This window comes from Salvelinus sp. IW2-2015, linkage group LG20 (genome assembly GCF_002910315.2).
Source record: "Salvelinus sp. IW2-2015 linkage group LG20, ASM291031v2, whole genome shotgun sequence".
In the NCBI taxonomy this organism is placed as follows: domain Eukaryota; kingdom Metazoa; phylum Chordata; class Actinopteri; order Salmoniformes; family Salmonidae; genus Salvelinus; species Salvelinus sp. IW2-2015.
The window spans coordinates 12,844,351-12,858,962 of NC_036860.1; the positions used below are offsets into that span (position 1 = coordinate 12,844,351).

Genomic DNA, 14,612 nt, shown 5'->3' on the forward strand with positions numbered 1-14,612 from the left:
ATCAAAAAATATAGTGTGATAATTTACACCATAACCATGTATTGATTTAAGATCGATAATTGTTGGTAATGGATATATAATTATGATCGTTGGATAACTACATAATTACTAATGTACAGTACATCACAGGAGGCTGGTGAGTGGCGTGAATGGAATTTTATCAAACACATTAAAAACACTGTGTTTGATATCGTTCCATGTATCCCGTTCGAGCCATTTACTATAAACCCACCCTCTCCATTTAAAGTGCCACCAGCCACCACTGATGTTTTATTTTACCCCAGCAAATAATTTCTACATAATTAGAAATGTACATGTTTTATTATGTTTGTATCATACTGCAGTAGTGCGCGGTTCGGACAATGGCACAAGAACAAGTCTCCAACGGAGTATCGTTCCGGCCCTCGGCTCATCATCTTCRTGATCGGAGGCGTGTCCCACTCCGAGATGCGCTCMGCCTACGAGGTCACTCGAGCTACCGACGGAAAATGGGAGGTCCTGATTGGTAAGGAACACAATAGTTGGACTCAAACTTAAGTGTACACGTTTGTATTTTATTTAACCTTTATCTTTAACCAGGCAAGCCAGTTGAATTTTTATTTTATTTACAATGACGACACACCATGTACCCTCGTTTGGAATTTCCCTGCTGGTGGCGCGAAAAGATCCTACAGTGCCTTCAGAAAGTATTCACACYCCTTAATTTATTCCACATTTTGTTGTGTTACAGCCTGAATAGATTACATGGATTTTTTTTCTCTGGACACAATACCCCATAATSACAARGTGAAAACCACGTTTTCAGACATTTTTGCAAATGTATTGAAAGTGAAATGTCTAGAAATATCAAATTTATGTAAGTATTCACACMCCTGAGTCAATACTTTGAAGAAGCACCTTACACCTCTGGGTAAGTCTCTAAGAGCTTTCTATACCTGGATTGTGCAACATTTGTCCACTTATTATTTTCTAAATCYTTTAAGTCCTGTCAAATTGGTTGTTGATCATTGCTCAACAACCATTTTTAGGTCTTGCCATAGATTTTCAAGTAGATTTAAGTCAAAACTGTAACTCGGCCACTCAGRAACATTCACTGTCTTGGTAAGCAACTCCAGTGTAGATTATCCCTTGTGTTTTAGGTTTTTGTCCTGCTGTCAAGTTGAAACAGACTGAACCAGGTTTTACACTAGGATTTTGCCTCCTGTTAGCTCCATTCCGTTTCTTTTTTTATTCTGAGAAACTCCCCAGTCCTGAACTATTGCAAGCAATACCCATAACATGATGCAGCCACAACTATGCTTGAAAATATGGAGAGTGGTACTTCKTAATGTGTTGTATTGGATTTTCCCCAAACAACACTATATTCAAGACAAAAAGTGAATTGCTTTGCCACATTTTTTGCAGCATTACTTTAGTGCCTCGTTGTAAAMAGGATGCATGATTTKGAATATTTGTATTCTGTACAGGCTTCCTTCTTTTCACTCTGTCAATTAGGTTAGTATTTTGGAGCAACTATACTGAMCAAAAATCTAAACGCAACATGTAAAGTGTTGGTCCCATATTTCATGAGTTGAAATAGAAGATCCCAGAAATGTTYCATATGCACAAAAAGCTTATTTCGCTTACATTTTGTGSACAAATTTGTTTACATCCCTKTTAGTGAGCATTTCTCCTTTGCCAAGATAATCCATCCACCTGACAGGTGTGGCAAATCAAGAAGCTGATWAAACAGCATGATCATTACACAGGAGCGCCTTRTGCTTGGGACAATAACATGCCACTATAATGTGCAGTTTTGTGTCACAACACAATGCCACAGATGTCTCAAGTTTTGAAGGAGCGTGCAGTTGGCATGCTGACTGCAGGAATGTCCACCAGAGCTGTTGCCGCGATACATTTTAATGTTAATTTCTCTACGCCATAAGCCTGCCTACAACGTCATTTAGAGAATTTGTCAGTACGGTCTCCATACCTGTGTCTCAGCAACGCCGCCAGACATTGTGTACACGCTCACGTCAGGACTCCCACATCCGGCCTTCTCTTTACCTGCGTTATTGTTTCAGAACGCACCCCGGGACAGCTGATGAAAACTGTGAGTATTTCTGTCTCTATTAAGGCCCCTTTTGTTGGGGAATAACTCTCATTCCTGCTTCGGCTGGGCTGGCTCTCAGTGCGGCCGCAAGCCCAGTCAATTGATTTCCTGATATATGAACTGTAATCATGTAAATCTTTGAAAATTGTTGTGTTTATTTTTTAAATCAGTCATATACCAATCATTGTTGATCCATCCCTAATTTTATCCATCACAGCCATTTAAACTCTCAACTGTTTTAGTCACAATTGGCCTCATGGTGAAATTCCTGAGCGGTTTTCCTTCTGCGGCAACGGAGTTAGGAAGGACGCCTTTATCTTTGTAGTGACTGGGTGTATTGATACACCATCCGAAAGTGTAATTTAATAACTTCACCATACTCAAAGGGATATTATTCAATGTCTGCTTTTTTTTTCAAGCATTGGAAAACTTCCCTGGTCATTTTGGTTGAATCTGTGTTTGAAATTCACTGCTCGAATAGGGACTTTAAAGATAATTGTATGTGTGGTACAGAGATGAGGTAGTCAATTCAAAATCATGTTAAACACATTATTGCACACAGAGTGAGTCCATGCAACTTATTGTGTGACTTGTATAGCACATTTTTACTCTTGAACTTATTTAGGCTTTCATAACAAAGGGTTGAATACTTGACTCAGAGCATTTCAGCTTAAATGTTTTTTTAATTTGTAAAGCATTTCAAAAACAATTCCACTTTGACATGATGGAGTGTGTTGTGTGTGTAGGTCCAGTGACAGACAAATCTCTGAATTCCAGGCTGTAACAAACAAAATGTGGGGAAAGTCAATACTTTCGCGAAGGCAACTGTCATATCCGCACAGCATGTTTTTTCATGTCCGGTAAATGCGCCGCTGAGTCTGTCTCTCTCCATACATTTTCATCACGAATCTTCACAATGAATGTAAGCGTCTTTGGGTTTCAGAAAAGCGCTATATAATTAGTATTAATATTCCTGTTTTTCGTTTCCCCTCCYCTCTATAGGTTCGTCTCACATTGTCACTCCCACCAGCTTCCTAAATGACCTGAAGAAGCTGGACCTGGTTTAAACTCCTGAAAGCTAGATATAACCCTCCCTTCTCTCCTCAGGCCTGGAAGGGAGCTGGTCTGAGTTTGCTGGGAGAATGTCTCTGAACACAAACCTGGATTCAAATTGCGCTTGTTTTGATTAAGCCTGCCGGGAGTGCCAGATCAGTGGGATTTGCAGTTTGCACTTTTTAGGACTATTCCAGTGGTTCTATTGGGTTAGACAAGTTCAATTAAGCACAGTTAAAAATAAAACAAATACTATTTGAACCCAGGTCTGCTGTTAACGGAGGGGTTCATCATGAGATGCTTGTGTACTCGTCTGTTGCAGGGTTTGAGATGACTAAAGCAAAGTGCCTTTTTTAAGATGTAGTCATCATTAAAGGAATGTRTCTTATGATTCTCAATATTTTATTGAATTTTCTTATTTGAATTATGCTTGAATTAAAACAAATGATGTACATACGTATTAATGTAATGCTGTGATGGACATTGTTTGCTCTGAATATTTCATTAAAACAGTCCTTATATTATGAAGATTATTTGAACCTGTGTCTTCTACTGTAATTGAGTTACAAATATGGGGCTGCATATCAACATTCTAAAGTGGCTTCCTCTCCTCTTGTCCTCACTGCTGAAGAACGAAAGGATGTAAAGAGCAGTGGCCTCTTTAGACTATTGAGATGTAACCTGTGTTGGGACCATTAAATACTTGTGTGCCTTTCCCGAGTTACATTTATTSTTTTCATCTGTCTGAATGTCTTTACTACTGTAGTGTCTTTCTCTGAAATCATGCACTTTCATAATATAGGTTTTATAAAGGAAGGGATGATGTGTGGTTGTTAGGGCCTTTGATGTCTTTGTATTTTAGTCCAAATTATGAATAATGTAAATAAACAAAATGCATACATTTTACTCTTTGTCATATGTTCTAGCTGCCATGAGAATGCCAAGAGAATCCCTGGTGTTGAAGCCAGGAGAAATCAACATAGTACTAGTCTGGGTACCGGGTGCAGATTAAGCCTGGAAAAACACTTTCAGTTTAGATTATGCCTAGTCCTGGACTAAAAATAATCTGTGTCTGGGAAACTGTCCCTATTTTGATTGTATACATGAATTCTAATGTCCATTTATATGGCAATCAAGCATGAGTTATGTATTGTAGCATGCATTCTAATTTCTATGGCTTTCACAATCGATGCTGAAGGTCTTTGTTTAATGTAATTGATATTGACCACCAGCCTGTTTAGGATTGGAGACTTTATGGCACTGAGCTTATTTACTTATGCATCCTTATCCTCACTTCTTAATACTGCATTATGTGTCAGTCTAAATAAAATAAAAAAATTGTCCCACTTAAAAAATAAACGTGTTTTAATGTGTATAGACTTTGAGCAAAAACACCACATGGATGCTTCACAAGTCATTTATAGCGTTTCATATTAGATAATGGTGATATAACAGGCCGCTTCATCTGGTGTTGCATCTGGCATTTGCTAAGGTCCACTGTAGCTCAGCTGGTAGAGAGCATGGTGCTTTCAATGCCAGGAGAGTGGGTTTGATCCGCGGAGGTACCACCGTCCGTATCTCAGATGCACGACTGTAAGTCACTGGATAAAAGCGTCTGCTAAAAGGCATATATATCATATGTATGCTTATAAAAGTCTTATGAATGCTTCAGTAAGCCTTACAAATTTGGTGTAGTTTGAAGTGGGACCTAAAAGTCCCCCCATATACTGTATGTTCTTTATCAATGGCTGAAATGACACCGGTATCTGGTTCTGAGTGAAGCATCTATGCAGGCTTATAAAGGCTTCATTAACCTTTCATTGCTACCATCCCGGATCCGGGAGCATCCTCATCAAAAAAGCTGACTAGCATAGTGACTGGGTTATCATATAATATAATTTTCATGAAATCACAAGTCCAATACAGCAAATGAAAGATAAACATCTTGTGAATCCAGCCATCATTTCCGATTTTTAAAATGTTTTACAGCGAAAACACAATATGTATTTCTATTAGCTAACCACAATAGCAAAAGACTCAACCGCATATTTTCACAATTTTTCTACCGCATAGGTAGCTATCACAAAACCGACCAAATAGAGATATAATTAGTCACTAACCAAGAACAACTTCATCAGATGACAGTCTTATAACATGTTATACAATAAATTTATGTTTTGTTCGAAAATGTGCATATTTGAGGTATAAATCATAGTTTTACATTGCAGCTACCATCAAAAATATACCAAAGCAGCCAGAATAATTACAGAGAGCAACGTGAAATACCTAATAGTCATAAAAACATTTATGAAAATACATGGTGTACAGCAAATGAAAGATAAACATCTTGTGAATCCAGCCAATATTTCAGATTTTTAAGTGTTTTACAGCGAAAACACCAATTCAAAAAAAGTAATGTTTCGTTCAGGGTGGGACTCAAATACGGTATATGTTATTTAATAGTGACTGGAATTATTGGTTAAGATAATTTAGTATGACACTGAAGACAAGACAAGTCTGTGACCTGCAGTCAGCCTCTGTACAGACGATCTAACCCTGACCTCTGACCTGTCACCCTGAACGCCAACCCTTCACATGATGAGGATGTGCGCTCGACAAAACACAAACAACATGCATACATGGATATGGCTTTAATGATGTCCACGTCAGCTGAATGTTATCAACAGCGAAAAGATCATCCTGTCTAGAGGATTATATATTTTATCTGTGATCACAGATGGTGATATTGAAGAGGGATGGAGGGTGGCAGCGGATGGAGCACTTAATGGGGAGGGGTTAATACTTAAGGGCTTATGTGATCCTTTAAAAGCATCCCCTCTAGTCACAACCTGCTTCTTATGCACTGGTACTGGCAATATCAAACCTCGCAAAACAKTATTCGAAAATCATACTCTTTTTAATCCATTTGGAATTTCCTATTACTACTGTAAGAGATATTGAGTTCTACGTGGTGTGTTCTCTCACCTGAAGTAGTTGTTGTGCCACTTTTCCACACTTGACTTGTGATTTGGCTCTGGTCGTTCTGGATGATGACAGCTGCTGAAGTGGAGACAGATTGGAGGAAACAGTATCCTGCTGTTATGTCATAGTGTCATTCATAKTTATTAAATTATTTGTTTCATTTTACATCAGGATACACATAAAATKACAATAATTAGTTATTTTTTATAGCCAGCCAATGTAAAACGTGAATGCCTTCGAAAATTGTAAGAAAAATTTGAATGTGGTTGTATGGGTTTATGACTGTGTTCAAGAGGTTTTCATTGTACTGAACATTCATCTGTCATTCTCTGTTGTGTCACTAGCTACCTAACTATGTTCATGTTACTGCCAGACCTGCCTGGGTTCAAATACTATTTACGATAGAAGCKGACTTCTCCACATTGGGGGACTAGATACAAAGTGCTTTCATTTWTAAACTGTAAAACAGATATGAATGAAAATAGCCTCAAATTAAAGGAGACATTATGTACTGTTTCCTCATATGAAACACTTGATCACAAATAGAAAAAGCTGGAGTATAGAACCAAATAAAATGTTTTAGCTTCACTGTCCAAATACATAAGGTGTGGACTGTATGGCTCAGGTCTTGTATTTATAAAGTGAACGAATGCTGATCTAGAATCAGGTTCCCCCAGTACATATAATCTTATTCATAAGGATCTAAAAGACAAAACTGATCCTAGATCAGCACTCCTATTATAAGAGACTGTATGAAATGTATATAGTATGTACAGTATACGTTGGAAGTAGAAGCCTAAGAGTTGTTGTCCATTAGATAACTCCAATTAGGGGAGGGATAATAAAGGATTTATTTTTTTAATATAGATATTTTACATACAGTACCAGTCAAAAGTTTGTAGCAGAGGTAACTCTGGGTCTTCCTTTCATGTGGCGGTCCTMATGACAGCCAGTTTCATCGTAGTGCTTGATGTTTTATGCGACTGCACTTACAGAAACTTTCACAATTCTCTACATTTTCCGGATTGACTGATGTACTGTAATGATGAATTATCAGTTCTCTTTGCTTATTTGAGCTGTTCTTGCTATAATGTGGACTTGGTCTTTTACCAAATAGGGCTATCTTTTGTACACCACCCCTACCTTGTCACAACACAACTGATTAGTTCAAACGCATTAAGAAGGAAAGAAATTCTACAAATTAACTTTTAACAAGGCACACCTGTGAATTGAAATGCATTCCAGGTGACTACCTCATGAAACTGGTTGAGAGAATGCCAAGAGTGTGCAAAGCTGTCATTAAGGCAAAGGGTGGCTACTTTGAAGAATCTCAAATTTCAAATATATTTGTTTAAAACTTTTTTGGTTACTACATGATTCCATATGTGTTATTTCATAGTTTTGATGTTTTCACTATTATTCTACAAACGTAGAAAATAGTAAAAATAAAGAATGACCCTTGAATGAGTAGGTGTGTCCAAACTTTTGACTGGTACTGTATATATTTACAAACAAATATATGGAGGTTTGGAAATGATGCAGACAATTGACGGAAGCCACAATCTATCTGCAATATTAAAGCTGATCTACCCCCCTAAAATAAATGTAAAAAAAGAGACTATGAATACGGGCCCTGATCTACTGTAATGTGTTCATATTGAAATTAATCTTTCTCCTTCAACTCTTTGTTATTGTCCAACAGGGAGCACCAGCTGAGAAGGACAAGTTCCTCATCATGATGAGTCACACCCGAGGTAGTCGTATGGAAGAGCAACACTGTGTCTTGAACCCTACCGGGACCACTCCCTCTACCCCAAAACACTCCACGACTATACCCTCAGGTCAGTACTGTAMTAACCTAATGTAGCAGGCGTTAAAGAAAAGCCCTTGYGGGGTCCTCACATCAGGTTTTCAGGGGAAAAGGAAGCTAGGTTGAAGATGCTTTATCCCTGAAAACTGGATGTTTCTGGGGTTTTATGACACCGCTAAGGGTGGTGCTGTACTGAAATTGCAGATATACAGACAAACAGCTGCCAGTAGTGCTTTCTATTCATCTTGGAAAAGTTGGTATTGATTTTTCTGTCTTCTCTCCCTCCCCTCTTTCTCTCTCTCTCCTCCCCCTTTTTCTCTCCCTCCCTCCCACTCAATTTATCTCTCTCTCCATCTTTCYGATAGGACAAGATGCTGACCGGTTCTTTAACCTGTTGGCCAACAMCCAGGGTCATCGGCTTGACGACCAGCGAGTGACCCTTCCCTTGTTGCCTGGGATACATGGGTCTTCTGCTGGTCATCAGGATRGTGTGAAGACAAAGGCTGGACCTGATCCAGCTGTCACACCCCAGGTAGGCCCTATTCTGACTTCCAAATCAACCCCTAGCTCAGTGTTTTTCTACCCAAAAGGGAGCACATTTTATCCCCTACTTCCAAGGGCTAGGAGGGGGACAGGGGAAGCAGGTAGCTGACTATTGGTGGCTATTCAGCAGCCTGATGGTCTAGGGGTAGAAGCTATTGGCCAGTCTGTTCGTTTTAACCATGATAATCCTATGATGGAAGTGGGGAGAACAAGCCATGGCTCGGGTGGCTGAGGTCCCTGATGATCTTTTTGGCCTTCCTGAGACACCTGGTGTTGTAGGTGTCATGGAGGGCAGGCAGTGTGCACCCAATGGTCCGTTCGGTTGAGCATACCACCCTTTGTAGTGCCTTGCGGTCAGCGGCGGTGGAGTTGCCGTACCAGGCTGTGATGCAGGCCGACAGTATSCTCTCGATGGTGCTSCTGTAGAACACTGTGAGAACCCTCGGGGGCAGGCCACATTTCCTCAGCCTTCTGAGGTTAAAGAATCGCTGTCGTGCCTTCACCACCACGGTGTGGTARGACCATTCAGCTCCTTGGAGATGTGTACGCTGAGGAACTTGAAGTTTTTGACCGTCTCCACGGTGTCCCGTTGATGAGGATGGGGACGTGCCCWGCCTGGTTGCTCTTGAAGTCCACAATCAGCTCCTTTGTTTTGCTGACGTTGAGGGAGAGGTTGTTTACCTGGCAACCTCCTCACTATAGGCCGTCTCGTCTTTGTTGGTACTRTCCTGTCGTCAATGAACTTGATGATGGAGTCGGAACAATGTAAGGCCATGCAGTCGTGGGTATACAGGGAGTACAGGAGGGGACTGAGGACACACCCTTGTGGGACCCCCGTGTTGAGGATCARTGTGGWGGAGGTCATCTTGTCTCCYTTTACCACCTGGGGTYGTCCCGTCAAGAAKTCCAGGACCCAGTTGCATAGGAAGTTCAGTCCCGGAGCTGTGAGCATTGTGGTGAGCTTAGACGGCGCTATGGTATGCATTCMTCTTGTCCAGGAGGGTGAGGGCAGTGTGCAGTGCAATGGTGATTGTGTCGTCTGTGGATCTGTCGGGCGGTAGGCGAATTGGAGAAGGTTGAGTGTGTTGGGGAGGGAGGAGGTGATGTAGTCTTTTTACTAGCCTCTCGAAGCACTTCATGATTGACGGAAGTGAGTGTTACGGGTCAGTAGTCATTTAGTTTAGTTACTTTCCCTTTCTTGGGAACTGGGAGGATAGTGGACATCTTGAAGCAGGTGGGGATAACAGCCCGAGCTAGAGAGAGATTAAAAATGGCAGGAAACCCAACAGCTAGCTGGTCTGCACATGCTCTGAGGGTGCGGCTAGGGATGCAGTCTGGGCTAGGAGTCTTGCGAGGGTTAACATGTTTTAATGACTTTGTGGACACCGTAAGCACGTAGCCTTCGGTGTCCTCAGGGGCTCTCCTCGGCAGCTCAGAGTCGTTTTGCTCAAAGTGTGAGAAAAAGGTGTTTAGCTCGTCCGGTAGTGCGGCGTTGGTGTCCCRACATGACTGGCTTTCTTTTTGTAAACTGTGCTCGTTTGAAGCCCCTGCCACMTACGCCTCRTAWCCGACCCGCTGAATTGCTCCTCCACTTTGTTCTTATACTTGTGTCYCGCCACCTTGATCAATCTGGGTCGGTCGTATTTGTACTGTTTAACMATACAAATGTCCCCAGAAAAACAACATGTAGCAATTACAATTGAAACCTGTCAAATCCTCTCACATACACAGGAGTGCCAAGGGAGTAGGTCCTATGCTTGATTTGGAATTCTGCAATAATCTAGAACTTACTCTGTTAGAGCAGGTGTTCCCAAACTTTTCCACCCAGAGCCCATATTAAATACACCACCAAAAAATAAAGTCTAGACCYGATTTTCCCTAAATGTTATTCTGCTACCAAATACATTTTATTATGATCATTTATATGAACTCTCAATTAAATTATACATATTCTCTTTTATAGACAGTGATTAGACCAATTGATATTGACAGTCACACATTGTATAAGATTACTTCCCAAGCAAAGTCCAATTTCTCTGACTCCTTGACTTTAGAAGGTCGTAGCTCAGCTTCTGAATGTCATAGAGACATGCCATATATTACCATGTGCATCAGTCACATCTTCCTCTGGCATYTCACTGCTTGTTTCTTGCCAAAAGCTTTGTGGATTTATGCATCGTTTTAAATTGGTATAAAAATGGCATATTGTAAAAAATACACAAAACATTGGCGCCACACCCCATAGGTTAGAGCATAAAGCAACAGCAGTGATGTGTTAATGATGACGTCCATCCTCTGATATTTTCTGTCAGAGCTCCAAGGCAGATGTGCCACCATGGTCTTCCACACCCCAGATCATCCTGACTGAAGGGACTCCACTCACACAGGCCTACTATAGACCAGATTCTCCCACCCAGGCCTTATCTGAACAAGCAAACTCCCAGAGAGAGACACCAAGATCAMCTTCCTTTAGCCCTGGCTCTGAATACAAGACCATACAGGATCCCTCRGCTCAAGTAAATATATTCACTTGAAATGTTTATTGCTTTTGTGGGATAACATCACATGCACATTTAAAACAAAAAGGAAAACCAATACAGAGGYATTCATATGCGTAGTAGGTAGGCAAGTCACTATGCAACAGGTGAGGTCAAGTAAATACATCTGTGTTTTCTTATATTTCATTCTCATTTTGATAAACAGATGTCTATTGATTATGGATGCATGTTGATTTGTTCACTTGGCTTCTTATACATTCCCACCATCAGACGCTTGTATTTTGAATGCATGATTAAATCAGTTCATTCAATGCTTGCTTTACTCAACGTCTGAACTCTGAAAGAATAGTTGTATTGTTGTCTGTATTGCTTTTTGAATTACAATAACTGTGGTATTTTCTTCCTAAAGGTAACATTGAGGTTGTCTATGTGCTTCACTATAACAAAAGGTAAGCTTATGCATGATGTTGGTGACAGTCTGCTTGTTTGAAGAGTGTGGTCATACCGTATGTCAGTATTGTGGTCAACAAGTAAAACGTCACCCAACAAGACTGTTGATTACTCATTTGGGAACTCATTAAGGCAGTTACAGAATGCAATTATAGAACTAAGAATGCAATAGAATACACATTACAATTCGTTTTCAGTTTCTGTCACTCAGGGACGCAAGGCCGACAACCAAATGAAAAGCTCCTTACCAGAAATGTTCCTCGATTTGGGACCCCAGGAGAGGCTCTGGTTCACTCTGAGCCTAACCCCAAGAAGAACCCTATCCCTCAACCTGGTCCCCAAGGAGGACTATATCTCCAGGCTCTGAGGGGTGGCCAGTCCTCTTCTGGCTGTGCCGGGTGGAGATTATAACAGAACATGGCCAAGATGTTCAAACGTTCATAGATGACCTGCAGGGTCCGTTCCAGGTCGTGTTTATTGCAATCGTGTTGCACAGATGATCAGATCTCACAAAGCCTGGTGAAGTGTTCCTACGTGTTTTAATCTTCCAAGATGTGCATCCCCATTAAAAAAAGGAATGTCTGGAACAGCACCACCATATCAGAATCTCAAATGTCTTGCAAATGTTATATATATCTCACGTCATATTTTTCAGCAATCCTAAGTATTTTATGAGCTGCAGGCAAGAATGCAGCATTATGTGAATCTTCTTGTTTTGAACAGCAAGTTGAAGTTGTCAGTGTAATTCTTGTTAATAGCTATCCAATAAAAAAATACATGATTGGTTTAAATTCTATTGCTTCTCAGTGAATTTTGAATTCATGCCAAGTCCTTTTTGAAGAATGTCCTAGGGTGAATTCAGTCATGTGTTCAGAACCTTACAGATAATAGCGTAGGTTCAGTCTGCAGCATCACAGTCAACGGCCAAACGTACCAYGGAAGTCTCTCAAATCACCAATGGGAATGGAGAAAAGCAGAATAGCACACAAATGAATGACTAGTTGAGATTGAGAACAAAAATGCTAACTTTATTCAGAATGTTGAAGATCATTTTCATTCCTATCATAACAGGTCAACATCAGATCTAATCTATACAGATCAGTTTGGTGGTTGGGTTTGTGTAGGCCTGGATTTGGGTTATGCCGGATCCATCCTTACAGCCAATTAAATGCGTCCCACGGTGGATTTATGAAAATAAAATGAGCTTGGCTTTCAATAAGTTACAGAATGTGACACTTTATAGAAACACGGGCATATAAATAACTTCTGTCTGCTATTTGCATTTGGCAAACTAATGGGTAATGGATACTAACAAGTAATGGTCACTACTGCACTGATTCCATAATGCAATAAGTCTGTCCTAAAGGGCTGTTCTCCTGTCCAATGGCGGTTAGAATGCGCCTCAATCTTCTATCKGATACYGTAACCCATACAAGGCACTCTCATGTTGTATTCTCCTTCTTGTTGTGAACACTCTTCATGTGCCTTCTTTGGGATTCAAGCGCTTTGAAGCGCGTACCGCAATCGGTGCACACATACGGTCGTTCCTCATTGTGCATTGTCTGATGCTTATTCAGTGACGTTAAYGTGGCAAAACATTTATAGCATTCAGAACACATATACGGTCTCTCCCCTGTGTGAACTCTCATATGCACTTTCAGGTTATCTCTTCTGTTAAAACCACGGTGGCAAACCGGGCAAGGAAACGGTTTGTCCCCTGTGTGAATCCTCCTATGCTTTGTCAGACAATCACTCGACCTGAAGCCTTTGCCACAGTCACTACACCGATGGGGTCTTTCCCCTGTGTGAATCATCATGTGTCTTTTCAGATTACTAGTCCAGTTGAAACATTGACCACATAAGTGACAGAAAAGRTTTTTCATGTGAGTTTGGAGATGCTCTATCAGAATTTCTTTGGACTCAAAGTGTTTTCCACAGACACCGCAAAGGCAATCTAGGCCTATATCCTCTGTGTGTTCTCGTGTATGTTTTATTAAAAAACTCACAGAGTAACATTTATTTCCACACACACCACACCAACAGGGAGTAGTAAGGCTTTGACTGTGTGGGTTCATATGGGATGACTCTGTGGATTTCCTTCCTTTTTTCCACATACCGGAGCTATGGCTTGCTATTTTCTGTGCTTTCTTTGATTTGAGTGKCTTAAACCTAATCCAAGGTTCCTTTTCCTCTTCACTGACACCTTCCCTGTATTTACTTGGGGTTGGAGAACAGACCGGATTTACCACAGAGAGGGGCTGAGGTTCCCTGGTTGGTTCTAATGACATGTAGCCCTCTCCATCAGGTTCTGTTTTGATCGGTTCTGTCGAAGTGCTTGTTAGAGAGGCTCCCTGTCCATATTCCTCACTTTGGGTTTGGTAAAGATGTGAGGGCTGATATGAGTCCTCTTCCTGATCATAGTCACTTTTCACACAGTCATTAGAGCTAATTATGAAGAARTCATTATGAAACTCTTCCTCCTGCATGGTCCTGTGTTGCTCCTGTTGTTCCTCYTTAATCTGAGTGGGCTCTGGGTCTTCTTGCCCCAGACTGGGGCTCCATTCCTGCTCACAGTGTTGCTGCTCAGTGGGAACCTCCTCTTCGAAGACAGTGAGAGAGAGCTGCTGGAGGTCTGGGGAGAAGGATTAAACAAAAAAGTCAAAGCTGACATGAGACCATAATTACATTTACATGTATGCCACATAATACAAAACGTGTCTTTCAGCAGGACATGTGTTTCGTGCTCAAATGTAATAAAAAATGATTGCCAATGTCGCATAATATTAATGTCAACAGGAAAAATATAATAGCTAGTGACAAACCTGTCCTTTGTAATTGTATATTTTGTGGTTTGAGAACGATATCAAGCTGCCTCTGTAGACAGCCGTTCTCCTCTWTTGAACGATACACTTCTTCCTGGTACTCTGCTATCGTTTTCTCAACAGCCCCAAATATCTCCTCAGCAGCTGCTGTTAAACGCTGGTTGAGAAACATTCTCAACAACTGTATTTTAGCCATTTTAAATACTCCAAGCAGACTAGCTAGCGCGTTTGTGTTTGTCGACGTTTTGGTAACCTTTCACCTTTAGTTTTGGCCATGCACGAWCATATCATATTTTCCAGTGTCGCGTCCTGCTGGGCTGGAGAACTGACATACGATGTTTTCTTCGTGACTAATGATTGGA

The 14,612-nt window shown here is 40.8% G+C and overlaps 2 protein-coding genes across 2 annotated transcripts in view; one reads left to right on the plus strand and one right to left on the minus strand.

Annotated features, from left to right (window-relative positions):
- Positions 1–4,023, plus strand: part of stxbp2 (syntaxin binding protein 2) — a 32,418-nt gene extending 28,395 nt beyond the window's left edge. The window contains exons 17-18 of the mRNA XM_024011473.2: positions 345–505; positions 3,095–4,023. Coding sequence (XP_023867241.1) covers positions 345–505; positions 3,095–3,159 — 226 coding nt within the window. The 3' untranslated portion in view covers positions 3,160–4,023. The remainder of the gene's footprint in view (positions 1–344; positions 506–3,094) is intronic.
- Positions 4,024–12,435: 8,412 nt separating this feature from the next.
- LOC111980634 (zinc finger protein 629-like) lies at positions 12,436–14,582 on the minus strand. Its single transcript, XM_024011476.2, has 2 exons — positions 14,251–14,582; positions 12,436–14,060 (listed from the first exon to the last, which is right to left on the minus strand). Exons 1-2 carry the CDS (start codon positions 14,444–14,446, stop codon positions 12,871–12,873), a joined length of 1,386 nt encoding a protein of 461 aa, XP_023867244.1. The 5' UTR covers positions 14,447–14,582; the 3' UTR covers positions 12,436–12,870.
- Positions 14,583–14,612: the final 30 nt, after the last annotated feature.